This window comes from Heloderma suspectum, chromosome 2 (genome assembly GCF_057233095.1).
Source record: "Heloderma suspectum isolate Gila_16-S chromosome 2, 16-S_ref, whole genome shotgun sequence".
NCBI classification, from domain to species: domain Eukaryota; kingdom Metazoa; phylum Chordata; class Lepidosauria; order Squamata; family Helodermatidae; genus Heloderma; species Heloderma suspectum.
Window position 1 is genome coordinate 46074736 of NC_139459.1, and position 18264 is coordinate 46092999.

The 18264-nt window shown below is 41.0% G+C and overlaps 1 protein-coding gene across 3 annotated transcripts in view; it reads left to right on the forward strand.

Annotated features, from left to right (window-relative positions):
• Nucleotides 1-18264, forward strand: part of HOMER1 (homer scaffold protein 1) — a 104105-nt gene that overhangs the window by 73695 nt on the left and 12146 nt on the right. For all 3 annotated transcript variants that reach the window (XM_084833396.1, XM_084833395.1, XM_084833394.1), the window contains 2 exons: nucleotides 1222-1378; nucleotides 15786-15896. In XM_084833396.1, the coding sequence (XP_084689522.1) occupies nucleotides 1222-1378; nucleotides 15786-15896 (268 nt within the window). The remainder of the gene's footprint in view (nucleotides 1-1221; nucleotides 1379-15785; nucleotides 15897-18264) is intronic.

Sequence of the window (18264 nt, forward strand, 5' to 3'; positions counted from 1 at the left end):
ATCAGGAATCGTGGTTTAAAAGATACTCTAGTCAATTGCTAAAGACATCAACAACAACGACAACCCTGAGTTTATTTTTCTGGCTTGTTTAAAGTTCCTGGTTCACGTGTAAAGACAAGTCAGAAATCTGTTGAAGTGAAACTGAATTTTGATTTAGTCCTCCTCCTGGCCATGCGGAAGGAAGAGAGGGGAAGGGGAGCATGAAGATTCCTTTCTTCTCTTGCATGTTCTGCTAAATTATAGTTTAGCATTACACTGCTGTTATCTACTATGGACGTTTTATTCCTTTACAATATCGGAATATTTGTTTACGGAGGATTTTGAACGTGTGAAGCTATCTTAGACTGAGTCAAACTATTGATCCATCTACCCCACTAATGCCTACCCCAGGGGTGAGCACCCTGGTGCACTTGCGATGTTTTGGACTACAATTCCCATAATCTCTGATCATTGGCCATGCTGGATGTGGCTTAAGAGACTTGTAGTCTAAAACATGTAGAGAGCACCAGGTTGTCTACCCCTGGCCTACTCTAACTGGCAGGGACTCTCCAGCGTCTCAGGACGGATAAAAAGAAGTATTTCTTCACACAGCAAGCACAAAGTTAAACTATGGAATTCGCTACCATCAGATGTAGTGATGGCCGCCAGTTTGGATGGCTTTAAAGGGGAATTGGACACTTTTATGGAGGTTAAGGCTATCAAAGGCTACTAGTCCTGCTGGCTCTATGCAATCTCCAGTATTGGAGGCAGTATGCCTACGTACACTGGTTGCTGGGGAACCAGAGTGGGAGGATGCTATTGAACTTGTGTCTTGCTTGTGGGTTTCCCACAAGCAGCTGTTTGGTCACTGTGTAAACAGAATGCTGCACTAGATGGAGCTTTGGTCTGACCCAGCATGGCTCTTCTTATGTCTTATGTATCAAAAGTATTTTTTTCCAACACTGTAAGCTGAGAGCCTTTTAACTGGAGAAGACACCAAGTGGGACCTTTGGCATGGAAAACATGTGCTTTCCCACTGAGCTTTGCTCCACCATCCCCTAAACAAAGTGTTTTGGCATCAAACCACTAAGCTTCTGTCTGTTGCATGTTAATATACATTTTAAAAAACAAGCCCTGTTGGCTTTTGAAGACAACTGTATAGGCATAAGCCAGAAAGCAAAAAAACCCTAGTGATGCCATGGTCTCCACTATTGTGACACCACCCGTTTTGTCCCTCCGTAGTTCGGCAATCAGCAAGCACTGGGAAGCAGAACTCGCTACACTCAAGGGTAACAATGCCAAGCTAACAGCAGCTCTGCTTGAGTCCACTGCCAATGTGAAACAATGGAAACAACAGCTTGCTGCATATCAGGAGGAAGCAGAACGTCTACATAAGCGGGTGAGTTTAACGCACTTGAATATGTGGAGTTTGTGAGTCTATTACTTTATATTTATTTATTTAATTCAAAGAGTGTAATAAAATATTAGCTTAAACCTTCATGTAAACCACCGAGAGAGCCTCAGCTATGGGGTGGTATAGAATTGTAAATGATGATGGAACAACAAACAATGCTTATGCAAGCTGAATTTAATTTTCAGTTCTTGAAATTAAATATGTTACACATTTGTAATAGGATACCTTCTCCAATGATTTTGCCCCCTCCCCCCACCATGGTTAGAAATGCCTACATCGTCATCACCACCACCACCACCATCATTATTATTATTGCATATAGACTTAGATTTATCTAATGAAATCACCACAGAATTTTAATGTGAATTATTAAGAGAAGTCTGTAGTGCTGTGTCTGTTGCACAAGATTAATCTGGTGTACCTGGCCAGATACTGGGAGGAAGCGTACAGCAATGAGAGAGGCAGGGTTTACTCACCACTGCATCTGTGTCACACTGCTGCGTGAGCTTGTGGACACTGCACCTTGATGCTGCTCAAATGTACATTGTGATGATCTGCAGTACTTGGATTTCCTTTGTATCTAACTACCTGCTCTTAACTGCTGCTGAATTATATGCAGACCATGCACAGTATCCGACAGTGTCATTCTGCAAACACAAATAGCGCTAGTGGAGCTCCACCGAATCTTTCCATTGCACAACCAGTTGCCATTATGTTTACAAAACCGGTTGTGCAATGGATTGCACAAGAGTTATGCACAATGGGTTGCGCAAGCATCACTTTAGTTGGATTCTCCTCTTGTGCATACTTTGGAACCTAGGTTCCGCTAATGCAAAGTCATTTGTGCTAACTGAATGACACAGTTGGATACTGCTCCAAGGCCACAATCCAACACAGCATTTGTGCGCTTATGCTCATGAAATTAATTGAAAGCAACATAAACTAGCCAGAAGATGAATTATTTGTGCCAGACTGCATGGAGAAAGGCAGGGGAGAGTACAAGGGAAAACCATCTCAGCCCAGACATTAGTAACAATCATGATGACATAATAGAATATGGGCTTAATACAGATTTTTACCTGCATGTGTCTATATACCTTCTTAAATTGTAGCAAGCGTAATATTGTCACTTCGGATGCTGCATTGGTTCCTTCAGCTCAACATTAACTTGGTAAATTCATAACGTAGACAAGTGTGGACATTCAAAATTGCCATGATCTTTGGACTCTTTCATCCCCCAATTGTTTAATTTATCCTCTGTTTTGGTACACTTAGACCAACCTAAAACATCTTTCTCTAGAGCTGTCAATGATAAATTAACGACATATTAATGCCTACATGAATAAGATATTGTAAGATGAGCACATAACATTTTTAGCATAGCATCTGCCCCGGAAGCACCCTCACTACATTCAGTTCAAACATACGTGTTTCTAATTAGCAGATAAAGTTGATACAAATCTACTACAAATACAAAGTAGAAATCAGCATTGTATCATGCTGATTGACTGGTCCTCCTGATGTCACCAGGAAACACACACACACACACACACACACACTTACTTCTAGAGCTGTTTTACACTGTTTAAAACATATTTCTTTTTTAAATGAGTTGGTGAATGAACAGTACAGGGGAGAAGTACTGGAGGAAGGGTAAGAATGTTGGCTGAGTTAATGCACAATTTGCTGGTATGGGTTGTCTGTCATTTCAGTTGTGAAGCTGGGAGGAAACCAGGCTTACGTTGCAGGTGGAGAAATTCCTGTGGGTTCTGTTTTCATATTATGTCTGCCTTCATTCTTAAGTTGTCTTTGTACTATTTTGTTTCATTAAGCTTCTACTTAATCTAAAATATAAACATTCTTTGTTGTAGTTTTGGGTGGGTGACGACTGTAGAAAAAAGGGAAATTCATTTTGTATGTAAATCTGTTAAAGTCCAACATCACTGGATGGAAAACTGTGCATACACCATTCTATGCATACACCATTCTCCAGGAAGGATCACTGCACAGTATTTATCACAGCATGCCGTAGTGATAAGAACCTTTCAGAGGATAGAGGAGGGAAGTTCTGAAGCGTTCTAAGGGGCAAACCACGCATCATATGCAAATGCATGTCACAAAGTTGTGACAGCTGCTTTTTCTAAAGAAACTTGGCTTTGGAAGGGGCTCATTTTAAATGGAAGAGTGGGGAGAGGGTGCTTAACTCTTTCCCTAACAGCTGTTTTTCTGCTCCAGAAAATCACCCCAGCTTATTTTTCCTCTGTGGGGATCCATATGCAGAGAAACACATGCTTGGAACCCCCTGGGGAAGAAAAGCAACTGGAGTAAGGGATCTGGAAAGGGAATATATATGCTGGATAAAAGATTAAACACTACTCTGTACCTGCCAACTCTCTGCCCCAAATTAGGCCCCTCTCAACTTACCTTGTTTCAGAAAAAGTGGCTGGTAGGGCTGTATTACATGTAGTTGGCTCCTAGGAGTCTATAGGCCTATTCACACTTGGATCCCCAAAGTCCACCCAGGTAGAATGTTCCAGTAAGTCTTGAGGCTAACCATTGCCTCTTAAGTAGGTCTTGCAGGAATTGCCATGGCCTAGCTGTGCTCCTGCTGATATAGATCCCAGGTCTTGGTGTTAGAAGTTGCAAAAGAAATAGCAATAATTCATATGGACTAACCAACCAATACTCGCTGAAGTCCTGAAGAGAACCAAGAGGTGAACTCAACCTTCCTAGACTGGATAGGCAGCAATCTGAAGATCTGATAGCAAATGACGTTAACCAATTAGTATATTTTATGAAACATTGAAAGTTGTGTGGCTGATGTCTGGTACTCAGTGAGGAATCCCAAACAGCTTGAAGGGCTAAACTTCCCAATGCTAGGTTGCAAATGACATCCAGTCCTCTCTCAGAGACTGAGCACTCAGGACTAGCCTCTGATTAGTCATGGGGTGAGTTCTCTGATGGGTATTGTCCTACTTGAGAGTTGGTGATTTGTCCAGTTTTAGGAGAGGGGAGAATGATATAACACTAGCAGAGACTACACAGTATCCCAGCTATTTTGACCTCTAGGCCAGCCATCAATTACACATGCATTCAACAAAGTCAACTTCTAGCCCTGTCCTCTGGCAATTCAAGGCCAATTCACATGTTACACTACCCACAGTGATACCTGCTACCTCTGTTGTGTTTAGAAATGCTTGCCACAACATTTGTTGTCACCACACTGTGAGTTTCCATTCCTGCCTCTGCACTCACAGATGTTCCTAGTGACCTTTGGCAGGGCCTGAAGACTCTCAACGTGATGACAACGATTCCCATGTAAGAATTTTTTTAAATGATACAGCCAGAATTGGCATCAATTGAAGCATCCGTATACTGTGGGCACTGATCTCTTATATAGAACACACTCATTTACTTACAAATAATATATTTAAATAAATAAGTAAGAAAGTGCATATTTTGTGAAAGCTGGATCTGCAGATCGTGCCATTTGTTTGACAGTGTTTTCTACAACTTTTCTCTACTCCATTATCTAGTAAGAAGACTTTGTGTTCTCCTTTTTTTTCTGAAATTATTGACATAAGTTATAATCATAGAAGGTTAGTTATGAAGTTGGCTGCACGTTATGGTGAGATATTTCTGTAAATGTGGCCATAAATTACAACAGCAAAAACTCATGCAGTGTGCTGTCCTCTCTGGGAATTATGAAATATAGCTGAGAGACCTGGTTGAATTAATAAATCCAACCCTCTAAGGAAACATATGACACTTTTGTATTTAAAAAACAATGCAACTTCAATTTGCGATCACTTTGATGGCTGCAGAAGTAGAGCAAATTAGGGTAAATTTCAGTAATCAATGTGCTTGCTCCCAAAAAAGGCTGAGCACACTGTTTATTTTCTTCAGGTTCCCCCTCTGTCCTTGTTTCTTTAAAAGATTAGACGTAGCTGTTGAATACAGACAAGCTCTTAGTTGAATATTAAATCCAGTAACGTATTTTGGTCTTACATCACACCATAGATATACGTATATGAATTACCTCAAAACTCTTGAAAATGTTTTGCTGATATATTATTGTAATCAACCAGGAGGCAATCACAGCTATATATCTAGAACAGCAGATTCCCATAGCATGCCTTTTCAAGGAATCGATTTTTTTCTATTTTAGATTTCATTATTAGATTCAGTCTTCTGAGGTCAAGAAGGTGAACAAGATCAAAGGTTTGCCCATTGTTCTTATGAAGCATGCATTTGAGCCTGGGGGATCAGCAGAAGTAGCGAAACACCCTTCCAACTGGATTGCATCACATATTTCTGTGTTACAGGAATTCATGTTACGTTATAGGAATTGCAAATCATGTGGAGTTAAACTTGCAAGCCCCAGCTTAAACAATTAAAGCCCCAGTCTACTGAGGTCCTACACAGAGCTGGAATTACAAAGACAGATGGCACAGAAAACAAAGGGTGAAGGAAAAGTAATACGGTTTTGTACTTAAACCTATCTGACTGTCTGTCTGTCTGTCTGTCCGTCCGTCTATTAATATGACATTTATATATTTTGTTTTGTATTTAATGGCCCATTCCATCTTTAGGGTTCAGAGCAAGGAATAGCAATTGTACCTTTAAGGTACAATCCTATGGCTCATGAGGGCCTCCCTCTTCCATGGTCTCTGTGGAGTTCCATGGGAGGAGAAGGAGGTCTGCTGCTGGAGACAGTGGTAGGGGGTGGAAGTTGCATGTTAGGAGGCAAATTACAAGAGGCCTGGTATATACAGGACCCAAAACTCTCCCACTCTGCAGACATGCCCTCAAACAAGGCCTTAAACTAGGCCAGCCCTGGTGCTGGTGTAGTTTATTTCCTCGCATTGGTTTCAATGGGAGGAAAAGGTTTAAACAAACAAAATGCCACCTCAAAACTGGCGCACGTACACACACCACCACACCTACCTACTTCCTGCCCTAGCTGCTGGACTTTGGATGCAGTAGATGCTGCGTTGCAGATTTCCTCTTCCTAGAATAGTATTCACAGTTTGTAGAGTGATGGATCACAATTCCTGAAGGACAATTAAAACTCAACAGTATGCCACAGAACTGCCAGCATTCACCCTTTAGTAATCCAGATAACAGTTCTACCTTGAAATTATGTGGGCCTGGGACATTTCTGTCCTCAGCGATGGTGAGTTTTCTTAGTCCATGCTTCTTAGCTCCCCATGGGGTTCCTTGGTTCTCAGTAATGTTTGATGAGGTTAGATGACAGGCACGGCCCTCACTTTTCTTCTCTCCATAAAACGGAAGCCATTTATTGGTATGGAATGTAAATCAAGACATGTTTATTCAAAAGTAAGTCCCAATATGTTCAATGGGACTTATTCCTAGATAAATGGGATAGGATTACAACTGTATTAATTTTCTCTACTTATATCCTACTTATGGGAAGAGCACGTTCTCCCTTACTAATCAGCCTGATCACTGAGTTCATCAGAGGGCATGCTCCTGGTGGTTCCACTTGGACCTATAGTCTGACTAGAGTCCACCCAGAGAAGAGCGTTCAGTGTGGTGGCTCCCATCCTGTGGAACTCCCTGCCTCTCAAGGTCAGGCAGGTATCAACACTGCGTTGTTTTCAGTGCCTCCTGAAAACAGCATTCTCCATTTAATACATTCAGGATGAGTTACAGATCCATAAAAAATCTCAGAATATAGCTTCTTCCCCCTCCCCTCCCCAATCCCCAGACAGGTCAAAAGGTGTATCTTTGTTCACAGTCCTTTATTGGAAAAATCTGTTAATTCACCAGAATAAAGTGTGTGTTTTCCAGTTCTTTTTTGGTCATCTACTAAGTGCTAGAATTGTAGAGTTCAAAGTTAGCCACTCATATGAGAACAGTCCAATTCATATGGAAACTAATTGTTATTGATATGTTAATACTGAAAAAATTAATTCTGTAATTGTCTCCAGTGCAACCTAGTACTCATCTCAATTGCTCTGCATTCTACCTCTTTGTGCCAGGTACCATCAAATCTAATGATCCAGTTCACATTTAACAACAACCCATAAGTTGTTTAACCTATGGGTTGCTGGCACCACATGAGAGCAAGCTCCCTCCCTCCCTCCCGCCCACTCACTACTCCTGCTTTGCATCCAGTTTAGAAAACAACCCAAGAATGCCCCATTTCTGGGTTGTTTGGCCTGATATGCAAATCCAGAACTTTAGTTTGTTGAGGGGAAAACAACCCAGAGTTTTAACCCAGGGCTTGTTGTTGAGTTTAAACTCAACAACCCAGAGTTTGGGTTCACATGTCACCCCTAACAACCCAGGTACATTCCTGGGTTGTTTTCTAAACTGGATGCAAAACGGAAGTGAGTGGGCAGGAGGCAGTGCACTCACCTGTTCCCATGCAGCCTAGAGCAACCTTGGGTTAATTAACCTATGGTTGGTCATTACATGTGAACCAGATCAAAGTCATATACAAGGGAACTGTTGACAGGAAAGTAAAAAAAAATGTATATCAGTTTTAATACTTTTATATCACTTTCCCATCAAATAAGGGGTATGAGGTGGTACAGTTAAAAGCCAAAAGTATTAGAATTATGGCATTTCCAGAGGCTTTGTGTTAGGTTTTAATTATTGTATATTTAAAATGCATTACATTTTTCAACCACCAAATTATACTTTTATTACATGGCCTCTCAATATTATTTCTTGATAAGGTTTTTTGGTTGCAACTGATAGTTCATGTCTGTTATAGGCACTATGAATATTCCACATTCTACCCTCAGTGTTTCTCCTGACTCCTGCTCCAACTTTTTGCCCATGTAACATACACATTCCAGGACGGTGGATATTGTTTTAACAGTTCCTGGGTCATTAGTCATAACAAAAATAAAAACATTTTGAGGCAAAAGAAATAGAGCAGATAAAATTTTTACCCAGATCTTTTGCCTGGGGCCATTATCTTTTGTTTGTTTCTGCTTTCAGTTGTACAATTCTTATACTGCACTGCTGTACAGCTCATCATTTTGTAGATTTCCAGTTGGTATACACACAACCTATCTCCCATGCCTTGTTCAATTTGATTGTTCTTTCCTGGATACCTAGAAACCTGACCCATAAGCTTAGCAAATCAGAAGATTTCTATTTCTGAAGCTCCAGATAAGAAATGGGACACATAGGTTATGACTAACTTAAGCCCCATTGGTTTCAATGGGTCTACTCTAAGCATGACTAATTTTGGATCCAACCCAAATTGAAAGGTACTTTTTTTGTAAGGGGGGGTGACGTTAAAAACTAGTTTGGCATATGTCAGCTGGAGTAGTTAAGCAGAAATGGACAAAAGCTGTTCTAATTGTATGGGTATTCTGTCAAGTTTCTCTTGATCGGGACTGAAGAATTTTAGTTTAACTATGCATTGTGCTGATATTACTGTTCCTTCTTTTCAAATGACATACTGATTTTCTACTTAATATAAGCACATTTTGTGGCAAAAAGACTATGACAACTGCTACCGCTGCTACCATGTTTGCATTTCACATCATGAAGAAAATTACTGGAAGTCAGAAATGGTTAAATTGGGCAATTTGGCCATTATGCCATTGTTAGTGATGCAGAGTCTTATTTCTGCTTCAGAAACTGAGATTTAAATAAGGGTGTTCACACACCCAGCTTGTAGCAACTGGGCATGTATCTTTAAAATGTCATTTTAAAAGGATACTATAGAAGCCTCCCAATCTATTCAAGTACACTTGGCATCTTGAAGAGATTCTGTTTTTAAAAAATCTACTTGACTGAAGAGAAGAGGAAATCTGTGGGTATGAAAATAGGTACTAGACATATGAGGATCTGATGTACTCCAACCTGTCTCCACCAGATACAACGTCGGTCTGTGGTTAGGGTGGGGGTGGGGCTGACTCTCCATGTGTTGTAAAGGTAAAAAAAAAAAACCCTCTTCCTGTAACTAACTGCCAAACTATAAGGCCCAGCTGTTGTAAGCTCATGTCCTAGTTGTGGGGTTCCCACAGGCAGTCGGGTGGCCACTGTGTGAATAGAATGCTGGACTAGATGGACCTTAGTCTGATACAGCATGGCTCTTCTTATGTTCTTAAGCTTTCCTCAAGGAGCTGGAGGGAGCACCTCACCTATGAGGAGAGATTATGACATCTGGTGCTTTAAAAAAAAAAGCTGTATTATGCATGGTATGGAGAAAGTGGATAGGGAGAAGTTTTACTCCCACTCTCATGATGCTAGTATAAGGCCTTTCTATCTCAGTGGGCAGGGGAATGTAAGCACAGAATCACGGAGTGGGAGTTGGGACTGTCGGTTGGGGAAATTGACTGAATTGGTGAGGAAGAGGCTGCTGGGACGACCTGGCAACCTGTCAGGAGCAGAGGAGAGAACTGGTGGATTACAGTGGCCTAGTGGATTCTTTTGCCTTATGGATTTATCATTTATGGATTTATCTTTTCCTCAGGGATGCTTCTTAACTGTTCATTTTTTTCCCTTTTCCCTTTCTTTATTGTTCCTGTGTTTTATATGGTCCCATATGTTAATCTGTATATATGCGCTTTTATTTGTCTTTTATCTACAAATGCTTTAACTCTGTTTGTTGAATTTACTAATTGTAAAATTATTCCAAAGTTCCTATTGTGTTGTGTCAGTTTATGTGGAAGTGTAAAATCTGATCCAGTATTGATGTGAAACCGAGCAATGCATCAAGTGGGTTACACGAGAACCCAAGTAAATTATGAGAGATTCAGGACAGATGAAAGGAAGTAGTTCTTCACACAGCACATAATTAAACTAAGGAATTCACTAGCTGAAGATGTAATGATGGTCATCAACTTGAATGGCTTTAGAGGGAGATTAGACAAACTCATGGAGGATACAACTATCAATGGCTACTAGTCATGATGGCTGCAGATTATCTTCAGTATCAGAGGAAGTATGCCTCTGAATACCTGTTGCTCAGAAACACATGCAGGAGGGTGCTATTGTACTCATATCCTGCTAGTGGGCTTCCCATTTGGGCATTTGTTGTCCACTGTGTGAACAGAATGCTAGGCTGGGCTTTGGTTGGATCCAACACTGTTCTTTTTATGTGCTGATCTATGTAAGAAATGGGAGATTTGTGTTCAGATCTCCCCGTGCTTCTAGTTTTCATTAAAAAGTAGCCACAGAGAAGTCCATTTTGATTGGAGTAGTGGTATTTGGGGAGAGGAGGAGTTAACCCTTTCCCTGATGCCATTTTCCCCAAGCTGTATAGTTACCACTACTGTGACCGCAAAGCTGTTTGTTCTGCTAGAAAAAAGGACAAGTGCATGCATATTTTCACTTTTGGAAAGAATTGCAGCTACAGAAGAAACATCCTTCACTCAGTGCCACTACTGTGATCAAAGTTGGAGCCCCTTCCCCCATGGCTGCTTTTAACTAAAATAGAAATGTCAAGAGACCCAGTCACAGACCGCCCATGTAGTTTGTCTTGTGGAGTTTGGCTCTTAGGTTGTCTTTAAGGAGGATGGATGTTTCTTATCTCCAAGGCTTAGATTCTTCAGTGATGTTTGTTGCTATGAAGCATGTTGGCTTTATAAGAATATCTGTCAAGAATATTTCCATTTACTTGTAGGGAATACCAACTGGATAATGTCAATGTCCAGAGTCTATGTCATTTTAATTATGCTGCCATTTGGCTTCAGGATAGCTCTGAGGGCAAGAATGAAGGGAAACAAGGACAGACTGAAAATTCCTTTAATGTTTAGTACTCTTTGCACCTAGTACTGTTAATCCCTGAGACTGGAGGAAGAAAAGCATGCACACAAAATGGCTACTCTTTCCCTGAGTTAAAATATGCTCAGCTACAGAAAGATGTCGTATAACTTTCAGTCAGATGCTAGCTTGTTAACTGGTGGTTTCTTTGTTAATTTCTTTTGTCTTTATATATGCAACATAGTAAGTAACATTTGGCACAATGTTTTTAATTCGTGAAATGCAATAGTTTTCACAGTCTTATGACTTCCTTTCTCCAGATTCTTCCATTTTAAAGCCAATAGCTGAATAATGTGGGAAATTTTTCTCCTGTCATAATACTATAGCTTGAAATTGATCGTCAGTAGGTTCAGAAGGGGCAGAAAGGAAATACTATTTCACCAAGCATAGTTAACTTGTGGAATTTGCTGCCGCAGGATGTGGTGATACTCACTAGCTTAAATTGCTTTTTAAAAAGATCAGACTAAGCCAGGGAGAATAGGTCTGCTAACAGTATTAGGCATGACAAAACGTTGCAGTGTTTTCCCAGCTCCTGATAGAAGTGCTCCGGTTAAGGGCTCCAGACAGCCTGGAAGAGGGAGCCTCATAGTCATGTTCAGGACTCTCAGAGGAGGGGTGGATTCCTGGAGGGATGAAAGGGATAAAGACCCTCACCACTACCTTCCCCTGCTATACTAGAGGGCTTCCAGTTCCATATATGGTGCATTTTATAGCTATATAGCACACATGGGCAACTTGTGAGTCAAATGGGGGCCACAGCCAATTTCCACGCAGTGTATGGTCTCCCTCCCTGCTTCCCAGCTGATCAGTGCTGGAAACAGGTGACGAGTGCACCGATTAAAATGTGTGTACGTGTGAGAACAGCTGGGGAGAAAGAGGAGAGGAGAAGGCAAGGTCCTGTCCACCATTGGCTCTGGCCATGCATGTAGCTCTTGGCCTACTCTCTACCACCGCATGCAGCCCTTGGAGACAAAAAGGTTGCCCACTCCTGTCATATAGGCTGTGGACATGTCTGGAGAGTGGAAAAGAAAAAACATGTCATTTTCCCTTTTCTCCCTCCTGAAACATGGGGGGGGGGGGCTTTATATACTCATGGCAAACATTCCTCTCAACCCAAATTCCTCCCCCTCCATGATATTGACTATAAGCTGTCAGGAATTTGAGCAGGCTAATTCCTTCTCTCCCCCTGTCCTCCATGTTCCTGGGGGGTAGGGTTTGTTTTTTTTCAGTGGACAATCTTACATCCTGCGTACCAACTGTCTCTGCCATAGCCTTAATTGACAGACTCACACAATTACCTTCACATGGATAATTCATGAATTATCCATGTGAAGGTACTCCACACAATCAAACATACCATAGCCATGTTGCTGGCATTACCCCACAACAATACATCTGCTTGCCTAACTGAGAACTCTGTGCATTCTGTGAAGGTCTGACGGGAACAGGCTGTATTCCTGCGAAGGCTTTTCACATGGAGGAGCCTCCACAACTACAGCCAGCTCCCCTTCAAGGGTGGATCCAGGCAAGTGGCACATAATTGTGGGTAGGGACCAATGATGTGGCCCCAATACCCTTTGATTGCATGGAACCTCTCCACGTAGAGACACACGAAGGGGGCTAAAGTCTGCCTGATGTCTGGTTTCTTTCGACTCCCCTTTTCTGTCTAGATACATAAATGTCTGTCTGTCTGTCTAGACAGACAGAGACAGATTTAGCTGCCATCAGCATTTTGTAACCTCACAGGATCTTTTGGGGCTGCTTTATTTTAATCTTTTTGCTTTTAATTTTCCAAACATCTGTACTTATGCATATCTCAGGAGCCCACCAAGTATGTAGAAACCCGTGCCTTATTTTTGAATGGTCCAATTTTGCTTCCACGCCATCATTGGGACATTAACATTGAATTGTAAACTTAAGTCTACAGGCATCTGTGTGAGTTCATGCACATGGTCTTCGGAATTACAACTAACAATGCATAAGTCACAGTGTTATAACTGTACTTCCTCTGATACTGAAGATAATCTGCAGCCATCACGACTAGTAGCCATTGATAGTTGTATCCTCCATGAGTTTGTCTAATCTCCCCCTAAAGCCTTTCAGTTGATGACCATCATTACATCTTCAGCTAGTGAATTCCTTAGTTTAATCAGATTTTCTTCTCTGTGCTGATGGAAAACTGCAGTGAGATTAACTGGCATCTTTAGGGAAGGCTGTGGACAATATAGGTTAATAAATGACTAAAGTTTAAGATTATTTTGCCTAAATAATTTCAACAAACTGTATCTGTATCAATCCATTAAATGGTGTCAACTCTAGAAGGGCACAGTTTGTTTTTCAAAGCCTTCAGAGTTAAATAAGCTCATTTTTAGCCCTATGCATTGCAGGATGTACTGAAGAGGAAGACACCTAATGGCCATTGCAATGCATTCATTCCTTTCCCTCCCATGCATTCCTATGGGCATTAGGAAGGACAGGCCATTCTTACGGAGACGGGCAATGACAACAGCAGCCCCTTGTGGTGTTTTGGGGGATTTCCTCAATACAATCATCAGCTGTTTTGGGGCTCCTGCTATTTCCTGTGAGGAATGCATTCCTATGGCTATTCAGAAGGACAGGCCATTCCCATGGAAGGGTTGAAGTGCTTGGGGCATTTGTGGGACTGCTGTTTATCATTTTTGTTGTTGTTGTTCAGTCGTTCAGTCATGTCCGACTCTTCGTGACCCCATGGACCATAGCACGCCAGGCCTTCCTGTCCTGCGCTCTCTCCCGGAGCGTGCTCAAGTTCATATTCATTGCATCGGTGATGCTATCTAGCCATCTCATCCTCTGCCGCCCCCTTCTCCTTTTGCCTTCAATCTTTCCCAGCATCAGGGTCTTTTCCAGAGAGTTTTCTCTTCGCATTAGGTGGCCAAAATATTTCAGCTTCAGCTTCAGTATCTGTCCTTCCAATGAGCACTCAGGGTTGATTTCCTTTAGTATGGACTGATTTGACCTCCTTGCAGTCCAGGGGACTCGTAAGAGTCTTCTCCAGCACCACAGTTCGAAAGCATCAATTCTTCGGCGCTCATCCTTCCTTATAGTCCAGCTCTCACAGCCATACATTACTACTGGGAAAACCATAGCTTTGATTAGACGGACCTTTGTTGGCAAGGTGATGTCTCTGCTTCTTACTATGCTGTCTAGGTTTGCCATAGCTTTCCTCCCAAGGAGCAAGCGTCTTTTAATTTCATGGCTACAGTCACCGTCTGCAGAGATCTTGGAGCCCAAGAAAGTAAAATCTGTCACTGCTTCCATTTCTTCCCCTTCTATATGCCAGGAAGTGATGGGGCCAGATGCCATGATCTTTGTTTTCTTAATGTTGAAAATGCTGTTTATCATGGGGAGATGTAAATATATTGTGTTCCTATGGAGGGATTATGGCAACAGGTTCTCCTTAAGGCGTTTGAGGATACTCCCTTGGTCCACCTGTAAGCAATACCGGGACTCCTGCTGCTTCCTGTGGGGAACTGGTCTCAGTCCATTGTGTTTGCATGGCTACTTGGAAGGACAGTTTATTTTTATGATCATTCAGAAAGACAGGCCATTCCTATGGAGAAGTCATGGTGAGGATAGGGTCATGGCAACAGAAGCTGTTTGTGGTGGTGGTGGGGTATTCCTTTTATCATATTGCATTTTAGAGTTTCATGTTTTGATAACTGCTCAGAAAATACAAACTATTGGGCAGTATGGAAATGTAATACATAAATACGTACACCCATGAGAACTATCACTGTTCTTGCTGTTGGGAAACCAGGCTCAATCCAATACATTTCTATAGCCATTTGGAAAGACAAACCATTCCCACAGAGATTATTGTGGTGGTGGCAGCAATGAAAGCATTTGAGGGGTTTGAGAGATGCACCATGAGCAGTACTGGGGCTCCTGCATTCCCTTGGGGAACTGTGGGGTTGGTGGTCTCAGTCCAATGCATTTCTGTGGCTGTTCAGAAGGATAGTTGTTTCTGATGGCCATTCGGAATGAAAGGCCATCCCTGTGGTGAGGTGCGGGCAGAGAGGCAATCTATAAGCATATAAATGATCCCAAGAAAGCTTGGGAACTCCTATGGAGATGGTGCCTAAAGACTGTAAGTTTCGAGTCACCTTTGATTTACTGCATTTCAATGGGTTTACATATTTGGATGATCCCTAAAAAATGCTTTGTATCATATGGTTTGTTCTCTAAAGACCACTATGTAAGCAAGTATTTCATTTGAAGATGGTCCTTAAAAACAACTAATAATTTCCTAGGGCAAGTATTTTGATTTGGAGATGGTCCTTAAAATTTTCCAGTGATTTCCTTTGGCCATGTAAAAAGAACCAGTGTATTGCAATGGCCATTCGGTGTCCTTCTCTTTAGTACTTCCCACATATTGCTATTTTTTCCTCCACTTATTTGATCCAAATCTTACTACCTTTAGAAGTGTTGGAGTCAACCATAGCAATTAAACAATGTTCCACCAACTCTGATCCAAATACTGTGCAAAAGTAACTATACACATTTGTACAGGAATTGGTGGTTTGATACAGATGCTCGAGAAAGCAGAATTTTTCTATCTTGCCCGTTAATTATTTATTTACTCTTTGTATTTTTATAGGTGACTGAGCTGGAATGTGTGAGTAGTCAAGCAAATGCAGTCCATACTCATAAAACAGAATTAAACCAGACAATTCAAGAATTAGAAGCCACACTGAAGAAAAAGGAAGAGGTACTTACTTGCTTTTGTTCATTGACTCATAAAGTAGCCTTGCAAATATGTCATTTATATAGTTCATAATGTTAAATCTTAGAATGGCAGCAGAAATTGGCATGAGTTTCTTTATAGATAATAAAAAAGAATGTTTCGGTCTAGGATTGATGATAATGAAAATCACCAATTATTTTCTTAAAATAAGCTAAACTTGTATCAAATGTATGGGTTACACCAGGGGTGGAGAACATCTGGTTCATGGCTTCCCTTCCTCAGCCTGGCACCAATTAGGCTTTTTAAAATGCTTCCATTGGTGCCAGTGCAGAAGATATTTAAAACCTAGCTTTCCCCAGTTCTATCACCCTAAAGCTAAATTCCATTATAGCAAGCAGACCAAATCTAAAGAGGTATGGGGGAATATGACCATATGGGGAAATAATTTTATAGATTAAAAGAACTAGTCAATGGAAATGCTGTAAAATCCTTTCCTGAAATTACTGATGCTGTTGGATGTGGGGAGGCCTTTGCTTTTCAATGTTTTTGCAGCAGATCCAACATGCTGTGATTACATTACCATGGGACCATGCTCCCCTGAGAGATAGGACAGTATTCTAAAGGCTTACTAAATAAATATATGCAACAAGTAGGGATCTCTAACAAATAGTCCAGAGACATTAACCCAAAAAAGCCAGCAAGAAATTCGAAGCAAGCTGAAATTTGGTACATAATTTCAGCTTTACTGCCTGAGCAACATATTAAAAGTCCCAAACAATCCCACTTGGGCTTCCAATGGGAACTTTTTTCTAAACCTAAGTGCTGTGGCAGGGTGGTGTGGTGGTGGTGATATGAGGAGCTGAGGCAAAATCTCATGAGATTTGGAGGTGTCATGAGACTTGGTCCTTTTGCAATTCTCAGGGTTCCATGAGCAAGTTGATATCCCTTTTTGTTTCTCAATGGCCTCATTTTGGCTACAATCCTGGTGACAATCAACAGCGGAGTTCAGTATTAGAAAGAGTGATTGTCACCTTTTGACTGCAGCTAGAATGGTTCTGGCACAAGCTTGGAAAATGCAGGTGCTCCATCAGTAATGGATTGGTTCCATAAAATATGGAGCGTGATCTCAATGGTCAAATTAACTTATTGTGTAGGGATGTGTGATGAAAGGCAAAATGATGATATGTTTGTTGAGAAATGTGCTGTGTTCTTGATGTTTTGGAATGACAATGTTCATAATTATTAATCTTGTAAATTTTCTTACTTTTATGTTTATTCTTTATAAACATATTCTTTATATTTATAAATTATAGTTATTCTTTATGGAAAAATTAAAAATAATTAGATAAATACGGGTTTGTGCCAAAGCACACATTTATTTCAGAAGGCAGTAGATTCACTATGCTCTTTTTAGAAGTGTGAAAGTGTGCTAACAAATAGACTTCAACCTGTTTCTACAAGATTACTTTTATATACTGATTTTAAGTGCTTGAAAAGCCTGGTGTGTTTGGATTAAAGGTACTTTCTCTAGAGATTATCACCGACAGAATGACCCTATCAGTACGGGCCCACGCATTGGTGGGAAGTTCAAAAAGCATCTTTGCTGCTTCTAGCAAAGCACAGTCACTTTCCCAAGAGTGAATAATAGGTAGGGATTGCCTTTTCATATCACATCTATCATCCCGGAAGCATATTATTCTTTTTTCTGTCAGTAATTGGCACCAGATGTTTCAGAGGAAAGTTCAAGATACCTCAGTGCAGTTCTGAAATAACATGCCTTCAGGGAAGTTACTTCCTAGTCACCTAGTAGAGTTTTATTCTTCTGTATGTGATGTTTGCTGCTTCTAGAAACATCTGTTTTAAATTTTGCAATCCTTGCTATTGTATCTCCAGAGCTTTCTTGTTCCTCTCATAACTCTGCTACTGCCTGGTAAATCATTTATAGATGTCCCATGCTTCTGCCATTCATTTTAAAATTTGCATCCCAGGGATATGGTATAGAAATTATTTCCATAGGCTCACTAGACATTCTGTAAACTAACAATATTAATATCATGCTTGACTAAATAATTTCAGCATTGCTTTACAGCTTATTTTCTCTGTCATTCATAGCTGTGTATATGCTTCCTCAGGCTTTTTCATGCTATAAAATACACAGTTGTTCCCAGTCCTTCATAATCTGGAATCACATCCTTGGTCTTGGCCACTTTTCTTCCCAGGTGTCTTCATCACTATCAAAGTGCACTGGCTCTCTGACAGCTGATGCTTTTGACTCGGTTATTGCTATTGCTGCATAACTGATAGCACCCTCCTGTGCCTATGGAACTGGAGTGCAAGCAATGCTTCCTGCTGGGAAATGTGTGTGTATAAGGTTTCAGAAGTATAATGAAGT